Source organism: Neophocaena asiaeorientalis, unplaced genomic scaffold, assembly GCF_003031525.2.
Source record: "Neophocaena asiaeorientalis asiaeorientalis breed wild unplaced genomic scaffold, Neophocaena_asiaeorientalis_V1.1 scaffold648, whole genome shotgun sequence".
Lineage (NCBI taxonomy): Eukaryota > Metazoa > Chordata > Mammalia > Artiodactyla > Phocoenidae > Neophocaena > Neophocaena asiaeorientalis.
Window position 1 is genome coordinate 2,933,410 of NW_020172781.1, and position 17,440 is coordinate 2,950,849.

General features: G+C 35.9%; 1 protein-coding gene across 2 annotated transcripts in view; it reads left to right on the top strand.

Moving 5' to 3' along the window:
• Positions 1-17,440, top strand: part of NAA25 (N-alpha-acetyltransferase 25, NatB auxiliary subunit) — a 72,994-nt gene that overhangs the window by 37,442 nt on the left and 18,112 nt on the right. For both annotated transcript variants that reach the window (XM_024741462.1, XM_024741461.1), the window contains exons 13-20: positions 148-237; positions 4,064-4,244; positions 4,936-5,035; positions 10,099-10,250; positions 10,786-10,911; positions 14,856-15,099; positions 15,527-15,650; positions 17,051-17,116. In XM_024741462.1, the coding sequence (XP_024597230.1) occupies positions 148-237; positions 4,064-4,244; positions 4,936-5,035; positions 10,099-10,250; positions 10,786-10,911; positions 14,856-15,099; positions 15,527-15,650; positions 17,051-17,116 (1,083 nt within the window). The remainder of the gene's footprint in view (positions 1-147; positions 238-4,063; positions 4,245-4,935; positions 5,036-10,098; positions 10,251-10,785; positions 10,912-14,855; positions 15,100-15,526; positions 15,651-17,050; positions 17,117-17,440) is intronic.

Here is a 17,440-nt window from a genome sequence, read left to right on the forward strand (position 1 = left end):
TTCTGGTATTTACTCCATTCTTATTAGTTTCTTTTCCTCTTTTTCTCTTCTTCCTCCTGTCACTTTCTTGCTTTAAAAAAACTCCTTTGGGGCAGTAATAATTGAACAAATCTTAAAATACAGATATGATTTTTTTTTTCCCTATAGGGAAATCCTGTTTGAAAACCGAATTGCAATTTTCAGACTATTACTGTCTCCTTGCTGTCCATGTGCTTATTGATATATGGAGAGAAACAGGTAAAGAGCAGTGATTTCAGTTTAACTTTACTCTTTGTTTTTGTTGACTATAAATCCTTAGACTAAGTATATAATCCAAGAATTTGATTTATGCTTTTAGGTTTTTCTTCCTTGCCCTTCTCCAGGGTGCTTCTAGAAGAACCAAAGTCTCCAAGTATCCTCCTCTCTGTAATTAGGATAATCTTAAATCAGTGGATATCTGTTCTGTTTTAAAATATTTCTGCATAGTGAGTAAACAACCTATTACAAAGTTACAATAATTAAAATACAGAGAAACTGATTCAGATATAGATGTATGGGTCCATGGAATGAAATAGCCATTTTTGTTCACTTCAGTTTATATAGGAAAATACACTTTTTTTGGAATATAGTTCAGATTAGCCCATTTAAGACAAATATATACTACATGGTAAAGGAAGCATCATGAGTCATTAAGCAAGAGAAGGATGATTCAGCAGAGGGTACTGAGATTGCCTTTTCTTTAGGTCTCACTTTCTGACATTTTCTCTTATTAGCAGTTTTTGAGAAAAAATAACTTTAGCTACTTATTGCATATTATTCATGAGAATAAACTGCAGAAGAAACAGGGCTGGGAGACAGTGCTGTGCAAGACAGACACCACCCTGCCCTCATGGGTCATTTAACCAAGCACTCAATATTGATACTATCTTCCTCATGCTTAAAATCCTTCAGATATGCCCTATTTTCCTGAGGATAAAGATCAGCCTTATTAGGATGGTTTACAATGCTCTCTATAATCTAGTGTCTGTCTGCATCTCCAGATTCTTAGTACTTAAGGCCCTGAATCTACTTTTTTTTTTTTTTTTTTGCTACTATCACTGAACATCATGTTACCTCTCTTTGAAATAACTTTCTTACCTCCTTCATCTCACTTTTACTCAAACAGTGCCTCTGACAAGCCTGTCTTGATTTCACCCCCTTCCTCATTGCAGATTTTATGCCCCTTCTGAACTTTTGTAGGACGTTGTGTATATCCATATGATAGTACTTGTTATACTGTATTGTACCGGGGATGGGGATGAAATCCTTTTCATCAGAGTACTTGGTATCTGGAACCCCACATTCAGGAGGTTGCATAGGGCTGTAAAAGTCATCTTAATGTAAAACCATTAATGAACTGACTACTTAGTAATTTGGCCCCTACTCATACCCTTCCCCACTTATTCCTGGCATCTATTCTTGCTCTTAGTGACTGTGGCTTTGCTAATCTCTTGGTTTTGGAGCAAGATATCTGACCATATAATAGTAATAACAGTTAACAGTTGTGGATCATCAGGCACTTGAAAGTGCTTTATATGAATTAGCTAATTTTAAACCTTGTAACAATACAGTTAAGATCGTTACAGTTTTACAGATGTGGGAAATACAGGGCAGAGAGAAAGCAGTTAGGTGGGTTGTCCAAAATCATACAGTGCAAATACATGGGAAGTTCTAGATATTATATATATATAGATGCAAGTTTTCTTGAAGTCAGTGAAAGTGATGTTGAATGTTCCAGTTGTAGGCTGGAACAATAGTCATTGTTCAAGGTGGATATGACAAAAATTAGAAATGTATAGAAAATTGGTGAGGATGTTGAAAGAGACTGATTTGAATGTGACAGGATTAAGAAGAGCATTTTAAGGTTAAATTGATGATGCTCTCAAATATTTTTTGCAAAAAAGCATTTCTTTATGATTGTGCTACAAAAATAAAATGGGGAGTGAAGGATGCCATTTTTTCTCCTCTAGTTTTATTGAGCTATAATTGATACATTACATTGTATTAGTTTAAGGTATACAATATAGTGATACATAGTATTAGTTTAAGGTATACAATATAGTGATATATCGCAAAATGATTACCACAATAAGTTTAGTTAAAGTCCATTACCTCACATAGCTACTTTTTTTTCCCTTGTGATGAGAAATATTAACATCTACTCTCTTAGCGACTTTCAAATACACAGTACAGTGTGGTTAACTGTAGTCACCATGCTGTACATTATATCCCCAGAATTTATTTATCTTATATCTTTTTATTATATCATTTTGTTATATTATAAAATTTGATTTAAAAAATTTTGTCAAAAAAAAAAAAAAAAATTTTGTCCCCCAAATCCTCATCAACCCTTGATGCTCTTTGATTTGGCATAGAGTTGTAGTTATATTCTAAATTTTGCAAAATAAAATAAGATGATAAATGTCATCATAATGTTGGGTTTAATAGTTCAGAAGTGTAAATTAAACCTTTTTTTAAAAAATATTTACTTTGAAATTTTGTTTCCATTTAAAAGAGATCTTCAAGAACTGTTTAAAAAAAATTCTGATATTGGTTATCCTTGAATAAGTAGGACTTAAAAAAATTATCTATTATCTATAATTGTCCAACTATCTCTTCTACTCAATTCTGAACCTCTTGAGGCCTGGAACCACCTATGACTCTTATCTTTGGGTGTTATATCTAGTGTTACTGCAGAGTTTAGGTCACTGAGTGTTGAATTAAATAAAATTATGATTGTGAAGACCAGGGAGCAACATGGGAAAACACAAAATCGGGTGTATGCCATGATTACTACTGTGTAAAATTGTGCTGCAAAAATAAAATAGGGAGTGAAGGATGTCATTTTTTTCTCCTCTCGTTATATTGAGCTATAATTGATACATTACATAGTAATGTTATGTATACATAATTGATAGTTCAAAAGCAGTACATTAATCACAATGGTAGTTTGAGTAGATCATGGGTGGTTTACGTAGTTTGGGTAGGATTATGGATGATATTTATCTAAATCCCCAATTTTTGGTTATGTCTTGTTTCTTTTGGAAAAAAGCATATAGAATATAATTTTAAAAGCTCAGTGCATGGAGCTTTTTTTTTGGGGGGGGAGCTTTTTATTTTAGCTGTTTTTTCTAACTGTAAAAGTAGCTCGTAAAAATTTGGCAAATGGTTTATTTTAATCTCACTTTTCCAACTTCCAAAAGACTAACATTTTTGCATATTTCCTTCTCTCTTTCTCTGTGAATGTTTTAAATACTTGAGATGAACTCTTCATACTAGTTTGAATTCTGTACGTTTTACTGATCATTATTGCATAATTATTTTCCCTTGCTGTTAAAAACTCCTTGTTAACGTTAAATGGCTGTATGGTGTTTCCCTGTGTGGGTGTAACTACAGTTTACTTAATCATCCCCCCATTATTAGTACAGTGAATGTTTTTGTATATAAAGCTTTATCTGCATTTCATATTATTTTCTTCAGATAATTTCATAAAAGAGAAATTATTTTTCTTTAAGAATATTGATGCATGTAACGTTTTGAATTTTAGTAGGCCGAAAATGTGTATCATTTTAGTTTGGTTATTAATGAGCAGTTCTTTTTTCAAATATTAGTTGACATCTGTTAGTAGAGTTACATGTGGAAGAAAAATGATGTCAAGAGAAAGCATCTGTCTGGGGTCTTGTAGAGAAAATCCTGTACTGGGAAAGTTGGTGGATTCTACTTCTCCTTCAAAGTCCATCTCTTCTCAGAATCTAGGATCCTGTGAGATTCCAGACTTCTCTTTTAAGACCTGGCAGCTCAAAGTTTGCATCATTTTTGCAGATGCAGGTTTAAGAACTGAGGTAACTATTGAGGGACTGTCTTTTCAGGGAAATTCCCTATTTTGGTTACAGGTGTGTATCTAAAATTTGTTCTCTGCCACCCAACCACATCCTTAGAATACTTAGGGGAGGTGATGGTGTCAGTTAGTTTTTATTTTTTAATTTTGAGAAACCCCCATTTGCTGTCAAGGTCTGTGGATAATGCTGTTATATTTTGGTTCTAGGTGATGAGACCGCTGTGTGGCAGGCCCTGACTTTGCTGGAAGAGGGACTAACTCACAGCCCTTCCAATGCTCAATTCAAATTGCTGCTTGTTCGAATCTACTGTATGCTGGGGGCATTTGAACCAGTGGTGGATCTGTATTCCAGCCTTGATGCTAAGCATATCCAGCATGACACCATTGGGTTGGTAGTATATACTCTGAATAATGAGCAGCCAGCTACAGCAGTGTGGGGTCCTCATATATGGAATTCTTAACATTTTGATTTTAGCAGAAAAGTTGTTCCCAGTATTAAGCTTTGTAGATTAATCACCTGTTATGACCCATTGCAAAGCAGAAAGAGTTTTATCTTTCTCAGCATTTTGTGGTAATTTCAAATGTGTATAATTTAGAAATGGTTAAAAAAAAAAGTTTTCCCCAGATACAGGTAACAGTTATATACTTTGAACTCTTTTTCTTAGCACACATTGTTTTCAAGTCTTTACTTCTGCCTTGCAGTTGAGGTTGACACTTGTATGTTGACCCCAGAGATCCTTTGAATTTGTATTTTGACTGTTCTTTGTGATGAATCAAGGGTATTTTCTCTGTGTCCTGTAGAGCTGTTTTAGGAAGACAATATTCTGTTCTCTAACAACTTGTGTTCCATTAATCATCTGAGTGTAAGAAAGCGTGGCATAGAGCTTTAGGTCTCCCACAAAACTGAATTAACTTTGCTGTTTTTTAAAATTTGATTCTGTGAAATAGATCATTTCTATGGCCGCATGTTTTAACTTTTCGTATGCTTAGCTGTTTTTTTACCATAGTAATTTGAAGTGTAGTATTTGATACTAGAGGTGGGTAGGTATAACCTTTTTTTTTCTTTCCTTCCGACCTAGTTACCTTTTGACCCGATACGCCGAATCCCTAGGTCAGTATGCTGCTGCATCCCAGTCCTGTAACTTCGCGCTCAGGTTTTTCCACTCCAACCAGAAAGATGTAAGTGAAAAAAAATTTTATTTTTTAATATGGTCTTGGCCTGCTGAAAGAACATGATTCAGAGAGCGTCTTCCCTCGGGTCACAAGTACACATATTAAGGTGCACCACGCTGTACTCACATGTGCCCTTAGTCTATAGCTTACTGGCCAAGGCTGTTAGGTAGAGGTAAGGAGTTTTTGTGGTTGTTCGTAAGGGTATGTTTAATAGAATCCATGAGAAGGTGCATTTAAAACTGGGTATTAGCAGAATATGAAGTGCCTCTTAGGTCTGTGTTTTAATCTCTAAGAGACTTTCTAAGGGTATAAGAAATAGCCCATAAGAGTGTATAGCCTGGGATGCCATATATGATTTTGCAATAGCAGTTCTCGCTTACTTTTATTGCTTTCTGAAGTTGATAACCACCATGTTCTTTATCAACAGAGTATACTTATCTTTTTTTACAATTATAAAATTGACCAATTCAGGACACTTTAAGAAACTTAGGTCAGTAGTATGTTTTTTAAAGTAACAATAAATAAGATAGAGCTTTTATGTGCCATAATGAAAGGATGGGATTTGCACCATATTTTTCACTGCAAGCAGATGTGATCTCCACTTGTCAGTTAAGCAGAAGTTATTGTGGAAAAACTATATGGTCTCTACTCAGTCGAGGTATGTAAAACCACCCAGGAACATATGTGGAGATAAGGTACCTCTCTACAGTGGTCACACTACCTGCTTGCTTCTCATGTGCTTCTAAGACTCATCACCTGGAATTTCGCCATGCCAGGTATCTGCCCATAGTGTTCCATTTTTCATGGTCTGACAGCAGCTAAGAAACTTGGCAAAGAAGCTGGTTTCTGAGGTTCTTCTTGGCAAAGCACTCATGAGGATTTTTTTAAAAACCCTTTTGTAAATATGACTGCTATACCTAATTTATCTTCCATCTAATTCTTTAAGCTTGTGTTAAATAGAAAGCTGGGACAGGGCAAAAGCATTTCTGACCAATAGAATATAGGTTTATTGTTCTCATCTTGCAATGATTATATTCTGACACACTTCAGGTCATGGCCTAGAGGGCTGGTGTAGCACGGGGTTGTGATCTTTGCATCATCAGTTGGCTTTTGAGCTCTATCCCTTTCCACCCATGGCTCCACTTCCCAACAGTGATTGTATCTCTGTTCAAACCTCATTTTGTGCCCTAGCTTCTGATCAGGGAGAGACAGAAGTGGGCATCAGCGTTTAAACATATTGCTCAGAAGCTGCTAGCCTGGCTTCACTGTCAGAAGGGCATCTCTAGGACCTTGGCTCTAAAATCTCTTAGCATAAGTGGGCAGTTGAGTTATAAATCTGTGAGTTTTCACTGTATATTCAAGTATCTGTGCTTGAGAAAAACAAATATCGTATATTAATGCATGTATGTTGAATCTGAAAAAATTGGTATAGACGATCTTGTTTCCAAAGCAGATATAGAGACATAGACATGGATACCAAGGGGGAATGGGGGAGCGTGGGATGAATTGGGAGATTGGGATTGACATATCTACGCTATTGATGCTATATATAAAATAGATAACTAATGACAACCTACTGTATAGCACAGGGAACTCTACTCAGTGCTCCGTGGTGACCTAAGTGGGAAGGAAATCCAAAAGAGAGGGGATATATGTATACATATAGCCGATTCACCTAGCTGTACAGTAGAAACTAACACAACATTGTAAAGCAACTATGCTCCAATAAAAATTAAAAAAAAAAAAAGTATCCATGCTTGCCCTTCTCTGTTTTCAAGAAGTTTCACTAACTGAGGAAAAAATCAAAAGAAAAGTGTATTTCAAATCTCATTATTCTGGCTCTGATTACTGTGTTTCTAAGGAAGAGGTTAAGTAAACATTTGATATAGTGAAGAATCCTTTTCAAACTTTTGTTTCTCAAATAGCTTGATGTGGATGTGGGGTGTAAATAAGGGATTAATCCAAGCCTGGTGTTTGGTTTTACTCCAATTTTCAGTCATCCAGTATCCTAGAAGAACTATATTGTTCATGAATTGGTCAATAAAGGCACATTATTTTACACTAATAAAAATCAAGCTCTAATTTTTCTTCCCACAAATACTGTGTCTGAAGAAGTGTTTTGAAAACAACACACACACACACACACACACACACACACACACACACACACACACACACACACACACACACACACACACACACACACCCAATGGAAAGTGAAAGTAAACACACACACACACACACACACGCACACACACACACACCCCAACCGAAAGTATTATAATAGGGAAAGGAGATCCCCAGGAGTGATATGAGAGGGCATGTTGTCCTCAGTGGCTTTTTGTATCTTTGTTTGATATTTTGCTGATGGTTGTGTGTGACAGGAGTGACTAATTCATCTGAATGTATGTGATGCTGAAGCTGATAAAAGTAAAGCATTTTATTAATCTGGGACTAGGACTCTTTGCTTGAAATTTATTTTTATTACTACTAACTAAGAAAACAGCTATTTAATCACATTAAAGTAGATAACTGGGGAGAGAGCATGGAGGGGGCTAGGTCCTGGAGATAAAAGCAAAACACAGTACAGCAAGGAAAACATACCTTAAACCGTAATGCCCAGCCCAAGTTCCAGAATAGGAAAATGGAGACTGTGGTGTGGACTGTTTCCTACAGGAGTTTGAAGCTAAGAAAGATCACGATTGTAGTGTTATACTGTATGTGTTAAACCTTCTGATAGTATTAGAAATACATCTCTGGAAAGCTAAAGCTCTATGCTCTACATCTTTTATTCTTGGTAGTTTTTGGCACCCCCAGATGGTTTTTCCTTGAGTGACTGATGTATTTCAATTACCAACTAGCTCTTTGAAAGAACATCTACTCCTTAAATGGAAATCTGCTTTGTAAGGCTTTGTGCTGTGGGATTGAAAGTTGTATTTGGAAGGTCGATATAGGGGTTTTCTTTTTGGAAAGGTCGTTGTCTGCTGTCATCTTATTTGGAATAGAGTTTTATAATATAAAACTAGAGTTTAGATTTACATATCTCCAAAAGTAACTTCCATGTTAGTACTTAAAAAAAAATTTGCCTTTACAAGTCTGCATTTTAGGTATTCATGAAGATCATTATTCAAGGGTTTGATGTCCATGTATTTCGCTAATTTTTACAGTGACCAGGGTTCATTTCAGGAATCCATATGGGATCTCAATAGCCTCATTGGTGCATAAATGAGTAGAAATGGGTACAGACAACATTCTCTGATATTCAGAAGTCTTTAAAGTACCCATGGCTTCCAGTTTTGCCTGCAGTTCCAATAGGTCGTTGTTTCTTCAAATCATGGTGCTTCCTCAGTCTGTCCTATTGGTAGCTGCCCAGGCCCTTTTCTAGCTCTGCAGTGATACTTTACTGCAGTATTAAAGGAGGACTATCTTAAAAAAAGAAGCCAGAGAACTATAGTTGCCTTCTTAGTTTGTTAAAGGACTGCATTCCTTTTTTGTGGCCCCTTATTTTTCTCTTGCCTTTTTTCTAAAGTGGTATTCCATAGACCACTCAGAAGTTAAAACTTCCTCTACACTTGGTAAGGCTGAGTTCTTTCCTTTTACCATAGTGTATTTTGGAGCTGTAATTAATAAATTTGATTGGAATCACCAAAGTCAAATTTTTATCCTGATTAGTTGCTGGATCATATGTTCCTAACCAGCCGTTTTTTTCAAACTGTAAGGTCCTGTTGCAAGGGCTGTTGGTAAACCTTGCTATGTTTTCCAAACCAAGAGGCCATTGGATAGGCATATGTGTTTAGGGTATCCTGGCCTCTTCTTGACTGAGCGTATCACTGTCCTTTAATCAAGCTAGAAGGTACACTTGAGCTTTTTCAGATAGTCCTTCTTTAAACCTGCAGGATCACAAGTAATCTTTTTAATTTTCTTGTGTCCGTCCGTCTTTAATTTCTCCAGATACTGCAGGCAAACAGCTCGCCGAGGTGTCCCATGGGGGTTTAAAAGCCGCATCGAATGCAGTTGAATTAGCGCCCGTGGCGCAATCCCGCGGCCTGAAATGAACCCTGCGAGGCTGTGTATCAGAGGGTATGTTGTTGACTATTGGCCTATTTTCCTATTGGGCAAATTATTCGGTCATAATGGAGATGGGGGCAGAGCTGACTGAGGCTGTGCAAAAAGACTGTCTTTTCTAGAAAGGATCTTTGGGGGCAGACATCAACTTTGAGTTTAGTACTTAGCCCAAAAGGGTGCCCTTCTGACTTCCGATCCTGATGGCGTAGGCCCACACCCATGAAATGTTCTTCCCTGAGATTTTCTTCTGTTGTGCCAGAATTTCTGTTTAGGATTCTTTATCTTGCCTCTGTTCATGTTTCATCTGTATATATGTATTAATCTAATTAACGCACATGTGGTGTATGTTATGGGATTTTCTAGCATAGTAGTTTGGATGGACAGGTAACCTGGTTTTTGCATTTTCTGTCCTCAGAATGGATGATGACATGAATTTTTATAGGTCTTTTGTTTGGTGTCTTCTATCTTGATGCAATACACATATTCCTATGTTTGTGATATATTATTCAGAAGTAAACAAAACCAAGGAGCAGCCTGTCTTTTTTCTGAAGGACAGTAATTTTTATTTGTGGTGGTGGGATGGTTATATTATTCTGGTATTTTGGGAACCTTTGTATAAAACAAAGTTTATCTTAGATGCAGAAAAACATGGAGTAATATCCCTTCCACAATGGCACTAACCAAAACCTTGATTGATGTAGTATAACAAAACCTTCAGTCCTGTTGAAATGAACATAACTGCTAGGAGAAAGTCTACATGGTGGTAGCAGCAGCTAAATATTATTAGTAGTAATATTAGTGAAGAAGACATTTGACTCCAGTATAGGATAGAAGAAAAATGTCATTTTTAAAAGCTGATATTCTGTTTGGTGACCAAGAACTTTAAAGATTAGATTCAACATCTTGATTTTAGTTTGAGTGTTGTTTTGTTTTGTCTGGCAAGGTATGTCTTCGTTACCTGACATGTGAAATGTTTATACCAAGGTGATGTCTTTCCTTCCCAGACCTCAGAATATATTATTCAAGCTTACAAATATGGTGCATTTGAGAAGATCCCAGAGTTTATCGCTTTTAGGAACAGGCTGAATAATTCTCTTCATTTTGCACAAGTCCGTACTGAACGGATGTTGTTAGACCTTCTACTTGAAGCAAATGTGTAAGTATTGCACAAGAGCTAATAAGGAGCTAAGAGATTAGATCAGATGCTGAGAGCCATTAATGGGCCTCATGGGTGTCATTAGTGGGCTTAAGCTAAAGAAAAATGAGAAAAAAAATATGTAGGAGGGAACAGGGAAGAAAGGGGAAGGTGCCTGTCACGGGGAATGATAGGGTACTGCCAGCACCATCCCAGGTTCCATACAGAAACCAGCTAGACCATGGTCATCATCCCTGGCCCATATTATGTTTACAAGCTTCCCCATACCCTGCAAACATGGGATTTCAGGAATTAATGCTGATGAACTTTATTTTGGTTGGGCCTCCAGATGCCTTTCTTTTGCTGTGTAGCAGGCCAGAACCAGTGCTTGGTTCTATTTCACGTTATATGAGCTTTTACTTCCTAATATTAAAGCCTTCCTTTCTTCCTTCACTCTTTCCTTTTCTCTCTTTCTAGTAAAACAAAGTCCTGGCTAACATGTTTTCATGACTATTTTATTATTGAATAATACTGAAATAAATTTTCATTATCACAGATCAACCAGCTTAGCAGAAAGTATAAAGGCAATGAATCTTCGGCCAGAAGAAGATGACATTCCATGGGAAGCCTTGCGAGACAACAGAGACTTAAATGTTTTCTTTAGCTGGGATCCAAAAGACAGGTAACTTGAATTTAACCCCAAGCAATTTATTTTTAAAGAATCAAGATGAATTTAAGAGTTTTATATATTATATTATATATTATGTATATATAATAACATTTTTATTGTAGGGATCAGAAACTATAGTTAAGCCAAAGGAAGAAAAGAAAACCTCACCCCTATGTTGAGATTACTGGTTAATCTAAAAGTTAATTCCTCCTTCACAGCATACATGAAAACGGATTCCAGATGGATTAAAGATTATATATGTTAAAACTTAGAAGAAAATATAAAAAATATTTTTAAATGGTTGGGATAGTCTTTCTCAGCATTACATCAGATCTGGAAACAAAGGATTTGACCTCTAAATATTAGTCTTCTATATAGAAGTAAATTTGTTAACAAGTTCTAGAGGTATCTGGTAAATTGGTAAATTTCTTCATATATATTAATATCCTTCACATATACAGAGAACTCAATAAATCAATAAGAAGAAGATAAATGAAAAACAAATGGGGCAAAGGGTTTAATAGGAAATTAAAGAAATGTACTTTACAGCAATAAAGATTTGATTTTAATCTATCAGACGAAGATTTAACCTATCCCATAAAAAAAGATTAATCCTTGTTCTCAGCTAGGTTACGGGAAAGTGGTTGTTGTGAGTTTATATGGCAGTAAAACTTTATATAACCTTTCTATAGGGAATTTTAGTTATATGTATCAAGATTGAAAAGGCTGTGTACCATTTAATTCAGGAGAACCACTTCTAGGAAAGTGGAAACTAAGGAATAAGTGCACAAGTATGTAGAGACATGTATAGAAGGTAGTTCTGAATATGCTGTAATTTAGGGGCTGCCAAGACTACATTCAGTGATTTGCCAGGACTCATGGGATTCTACATGCAGTTGGACTCACAACTAAGTTGTTTTATAACAAAAGGATACATGACAGGATCAGCAAAGGGAAAGACATACAGGTGGAGTTCGGAAAACTCCATGCACAGACTTCCAGTGTTCTCTCCCTCCTATGAAGGAATATACTGAGCGTGTGCTCCTTTTTCCAGCAGCAAAAAATGCGGTATTTCTGTGCAATATTTCTACCCAGAGAAGCCCATTAAAGATTTGGTGCCCAAGGTTTTCATCGGCTGGTGATATAGGCACCCTCAGTCTATCTAGCATGTACCAACATTTCAGACTCCCAGAAGGAAAGCACTGTTCACCCTTAACCACATAATTTGTACGAACAATCTAGGCAGGTGAGCCACTCTTGTCATTTAGGGAATGGTTGGCCTGCTAGGTTCCCAGACATCAGGCAAGGGCCAACCTTGCAAGTAGGCCCTTCTGAAGATAATAGCTTCACGGTTGCTATGTTAACCATTTTTTTTTTTAAAGAATATTTGGTGGGGGGATTATTTATTTATTTATTTGTTTGTTTTATTTTTGACTGTGTTGGGTCTTCGTTGCTGTGTGTGGGCTTTCTCTAGTTGCGGTGAGTGGGGGCTACTCTTTGTTGCAGTGAGTAGGCTTCTCACTGTCGTGGCTTCTCTTGTTGTGGAGCACGGGCTTTAGGCACGCAGGCTTCAGTAGTTGTGGCACGTAGGCTCAGTAGTTGTGGCTCATGGACTCTAGAGCACAGGTTCAGTAGTTGTGGTGCACAGGCTTAGTTGCTCCGTGGCATGTGGGATCTTCCCGGGCCAGGGATCAAACCCATGTCCCCTGCATTGGCAGGCAGATTCTTAACCACTGCACCACCAGGCAAGCCCTATGTTAACTGTTTTCTGTACACACTGTCATAAAAAGATGCAGTTTGCAAAATAGTATAAACACTGTGAACCCATTTTATCTGTTTAAAGTATATTACATAAATATTTGTAGTTCATTTTCGTACATCGTATTGCAAAAGTCTGAAAGGCTCTATACCAAGCAGGTTAATATTGGGGGTTCTCCATCAGTAGTAATGTTGTAGTTATGACTTGTTGACATTTCCGTTATAAACTTTTTTTTTTTTTTTTTTTTTGGGACCTGCATCGGCAGGCGGACTCTCAACCACTGCGCCACCAGGGAAGCCCTCCGTTATAAACTTTAATTTTGAATTGTTTATGCAGAATAACTGGATTTATGTTGTGTTAGGCTGAAAGTTGACAATTTTGGCTACCATTTGTGGATTTTGACTTAGATTCATTATGCATATCAGAATCTTTTTTTTATAAGAGCATGGAAAAACATTTGTTGTAAACTGCTCTTTAACAAAGAATATTTAGTTTTTTTAAACATAAAGTTTGACTGGCAGTTAATAGTGTGAAGCAGATCATATTTGTATTGATTAAAAAATGAAACTTAGAAACTTAGATTTTAAAATCTAATTTAAAACCTAGTGACAGTGCTTAGCTTACTATTATTTATCATTTGAATCATCTAAATTTAGTGAGAATATTAATTGAGAATGTTTTTCTTTCTAATTTTTATACTCTGTAAATCACGGCCTTAAAAATAATAATGCATAATGAAACAATTCCAACATGAAAAGTGTTTTTTACTTTTGTTACATAAAAATAATTTGAGTGCTTACTTAATATACCTTGAGAGGTTATCTAGTAAATCACTAAATAGATGGTATCACTCAACAAATAATGTTATTATTTTCTGAAGGAATAAAGATTTCCAGTCATTAAACAAAAACTAAATAATCAAGTGTTCTGTATCAGGAATTCTAAATATGCCTTTCTAAGATCCTTTTTATGTGTCATTTTTACCCTGAAAGTTTTAACTAATTGAAGTGATGGTTCAAAATAAATTTTAGAAAACTTAGGATAGCATTGATTCTGTTCCTATAACAGAATCTCAGTGGAATATTTTTCCCAAGACTAATACAAATTTAATCTGATTTTTTTAAGACTTTGTTAGCTTCCATTTAAATGATAGTATAGGGACTTACCTGGAAATCAGGTCCAATGGTTAAGACTCCACCTTCCAATGCAGGGGGTGCGGGTTTGATCCCTGGTGAGGGAACTAAGATCCCACATGCTGCGGGGTACAGCCAAAAATTTTAAAAAAAGAAGGAAAAAAAAGATAGTACAAGCATATATTCTTTGGGAGCATTTTTTGTTCTTCAGACAAACAGAAGTGATTTTAATAAGGCTTAATAATATTTAATGGCAACCTTCTGTTCTATTTTAAAAATCTAGTCTTTTGACCACTTTGACTTTTTAAATACATGACATCTTTACCAAGTACACTGAAGGTCTATTATAGGGAGAACTGGTTGGAAGAAAATAAAAGTTTTGATTGTAAGTCATTCATTTAATTAAAAAACATTGCAAATACTGCATGTTGTTATTTATGTAAAATCAGATAAAAGACATTCTTGTCAGGTTCCAAAATTTGTATATACTTTTAGGTCATAAGAGTTAATAGTTTTATTTATTACTTTGTGTAGATTATGTTATTTATGTGTGAAACAAAGCAGGAAAATATATTGAGAAAGAATTTGTTTATGGAGGAGTTTTTTAATGTGTTATATTTCTTAAATGTAAACATATATTTCTAATGCGTACTTAAGTAATGTTTAAGGAAACCAAAGTAATGCATTGTTGTGCATGTTGGCAGTCAAAAATAAAACCATTTTGGTGGTTAAAAAATATATATATATTGTGGGTTCTTGGTTATCAGGTCCCGTTTTCCTTTTACTTTTTTTACTTTTCTGTCATTTGAATTTTTTATATTATGTATTTTATCATCAGAAAAATGAATCTCATGTAAGGGGAAAACGACCTGTTAGGTAGGTTATCTTTCCCATTTTATGGATACCGAAATGGGGACTTGGACTGTTTTGGTTTGTCCAAGATCATTCAGCTATTAAATGAAAGCTGAGACCATTCAAAGGCGTCTTGACTGATGAAAGTGAACTTTGAAAGCTTTAAAGTTAACATGAATAAAATGGATGGTTTGCGGATGTTTCTTTTTAAGGGATGTTTCTGAAGAACATAAGAAACTTTCCTTGGAGGAGGAGACAATGTGGTTAAGAATCCGTTCCTTAACCTTGAGGCTGATCAGTGGACTTCCAAGTCTTAACCATTCTGTTGGGCCAGAGAACTCAGAGAAGACCACTGAGAATGGAGTATCCTCCCGGATTGATATTTTCCGTTTGCTCCTTCAACAGCTGGAGGTGGCCCTGGAGACGGGAAAGCGATTTATTGAGAAGGACATTCAGGTATCATCAGTGCGTATTTACAATCAAAGCTGCAATAATATGTGACTGTCTTTTTGAAAATAGGAATTGGGGATGGGTGAGTAGTAAAGAACAGCATTTTGTCCCACTTTATGGCATCTACAGGAAAAAGACAAACTTTTTAAACTTGGGGAATTGCAGATGCTTCCTCAGTATCCAAATTGGATAGTGAGGAAAAGCAAAATAGCTTTTTTGTGATGGTAAACTTCTTAATACCTGTCAACAAATTAATACAGCGTTTCTGTTTTCACCATAATGATTTGGTTATTATTAGCTTGCTGATCAGTGCTTTGTAACTTAATCATGGAGATAGATTTTTATCCAGTTCCTTGTTTTCTCATTTTGTATTTTATGAATTTAAATTTCAGTGGATTTAAAGAACATTTAAAGAACTTTTTTTCCTTTCCAGTATCCTTTCCTTGGTCCTGTACCTACCAGAATGGCTGGATTCTTTAATTCTGGCTGTTCTCAGTGTCAGACCAGCTCTTTTTATCTTGTTAGTGATATTTATGAGCTGGACATCAATGGTTTAGGTAAGTGTATACTTGCATGAGTATGTTTACAGGGTCTTTGTCACTGAAAACTTAGTAAATGCAGCAAAATATCTATAACCTCACATATTTGGAAAAATTTGGAGGAGATGGGAGGTGGAAGCTGTTCTGGAATCTCTGGTTTGCTATACAAGAAAGTCCATTAAACAGTTTACAAAATAATGTTTAGAAGCTTAAGTCCATTCCATATTTTTTTTTAATCTGCCCTGCTGCGCCCCCCCCACCCCCGCACCTCTAAATGCTGCTCACTCCCTTTCCCTCATTTTCCCACTTTTGTTTTAAGTCTGTTCCATATTTAAAATCATTTTTTAGGGCCAAAAGTTGAAGAAATCCTTGATTTGTTGAAATATTATTGGATTTCAAGTTGAATTCTTTTCATTCATTCATTTAAAAATTTTTTTTAAATTGAAGTATAGTTGATTTACAATGTTATGTTAGTTTCTGTTGTACAGCAAAGTGATTCAGTTATACCTGTATATATATACATGTATTTTCATATTCTTTTCCATTCTGGTTTATGATAGGATACTGAATATAGTTCCCTGTGCTATGCAGTAGGACCTTGTTGTTTATCTGTTTTATGTCTAGTAGTTTGTATCTGCTAATCCCAAACTCCTAATTTATCCCTCCCTCATTCCCCTTTGATAACCATAAATTTGTTTTCTATGTCTATGAGTCTGTTTCTGTTTTATAAATAACTTCATTTGCATCAGATTAAATTCTTTACTTAAAAATGAAGGCCTAGGGACTTCCCTGGTGGTCCAGTGAGTAAGGCTCTGTGCTCCCAATGCAGGGGGCCGGGGTTTGATCCCTGGTTGGGGAACTAGATCCCGCATGCATGCCGCAACTAAGAGTTTGCATGCCACAACTAAGAAGTCTGCATGCTGCAACTAAAGATCCTGCATGCCACAACAGAGACCTGGTGCGGCCAAAATAAATAAATAAATATTTAAAAAAAGAAAGAAGAAGGCCTAAACTTTGTAGAGAAAAAGATTTTTTTCTAAGCTGTCAACCCAGCGAGAGTCACAAATACCATATAGGTCATGTTTTTTTGTTTGTGTTTTGTTTTTCACAAGTCATAAGGCTTGTGGATCCTGTCATTTAGAGTATTTGAAACACATAGATTTCTGGTCCTCCTAGAGAATCTTAGGTAGTGCTTTTGGCAGAACAGTAATTAATACCTTTCTTTGCCTTTTTTCTTTCCCTTTCTCTTTCCTTTTCTCCTTTTCCTGTCCTTCATCTTTCTCTCAGTAATGGAATTTAGAGGCTTGTGGGTCTTAAGAGAAAACAAAATGTCCTTGCCTATGCTTCCAGGTATTGGTCTTACTTCTTTATCTTACTAAAAATTGAATTGAAAGTTTTTCATTGTGTTTCAATTTTAGAGGATACAATGGAGATCCAGGAGCGAGTAGAGAATAGTCTTAAGTCTTTACTAGAACAGTTAAAAGGTAAGTGGTCTTACTGTGGATTCCCATATTGTATCTGATTGTCTGACAATAGCTCATTTTTCCATAGAAACTTGCAAGAGGTTTTGAAAAATAATAATACACACGTTTTTGGTATTTTTAAAGACTTTGTTTCTAACTTTAAAAAGTTTTGATTACAAAAGTAGTAGACACCTATTGTAAAACAGTACACAAGTGGGTATGGTCTTTTCCCCTTTCCCAGCCCCATTCCTGCAGAAGTAAGTAGGTACGTGCTGTAGGCACTTTGCAGTCTGTATTTCTACATACCACCTAAACAGTCATATATGTGTGTATGGAAATACATAG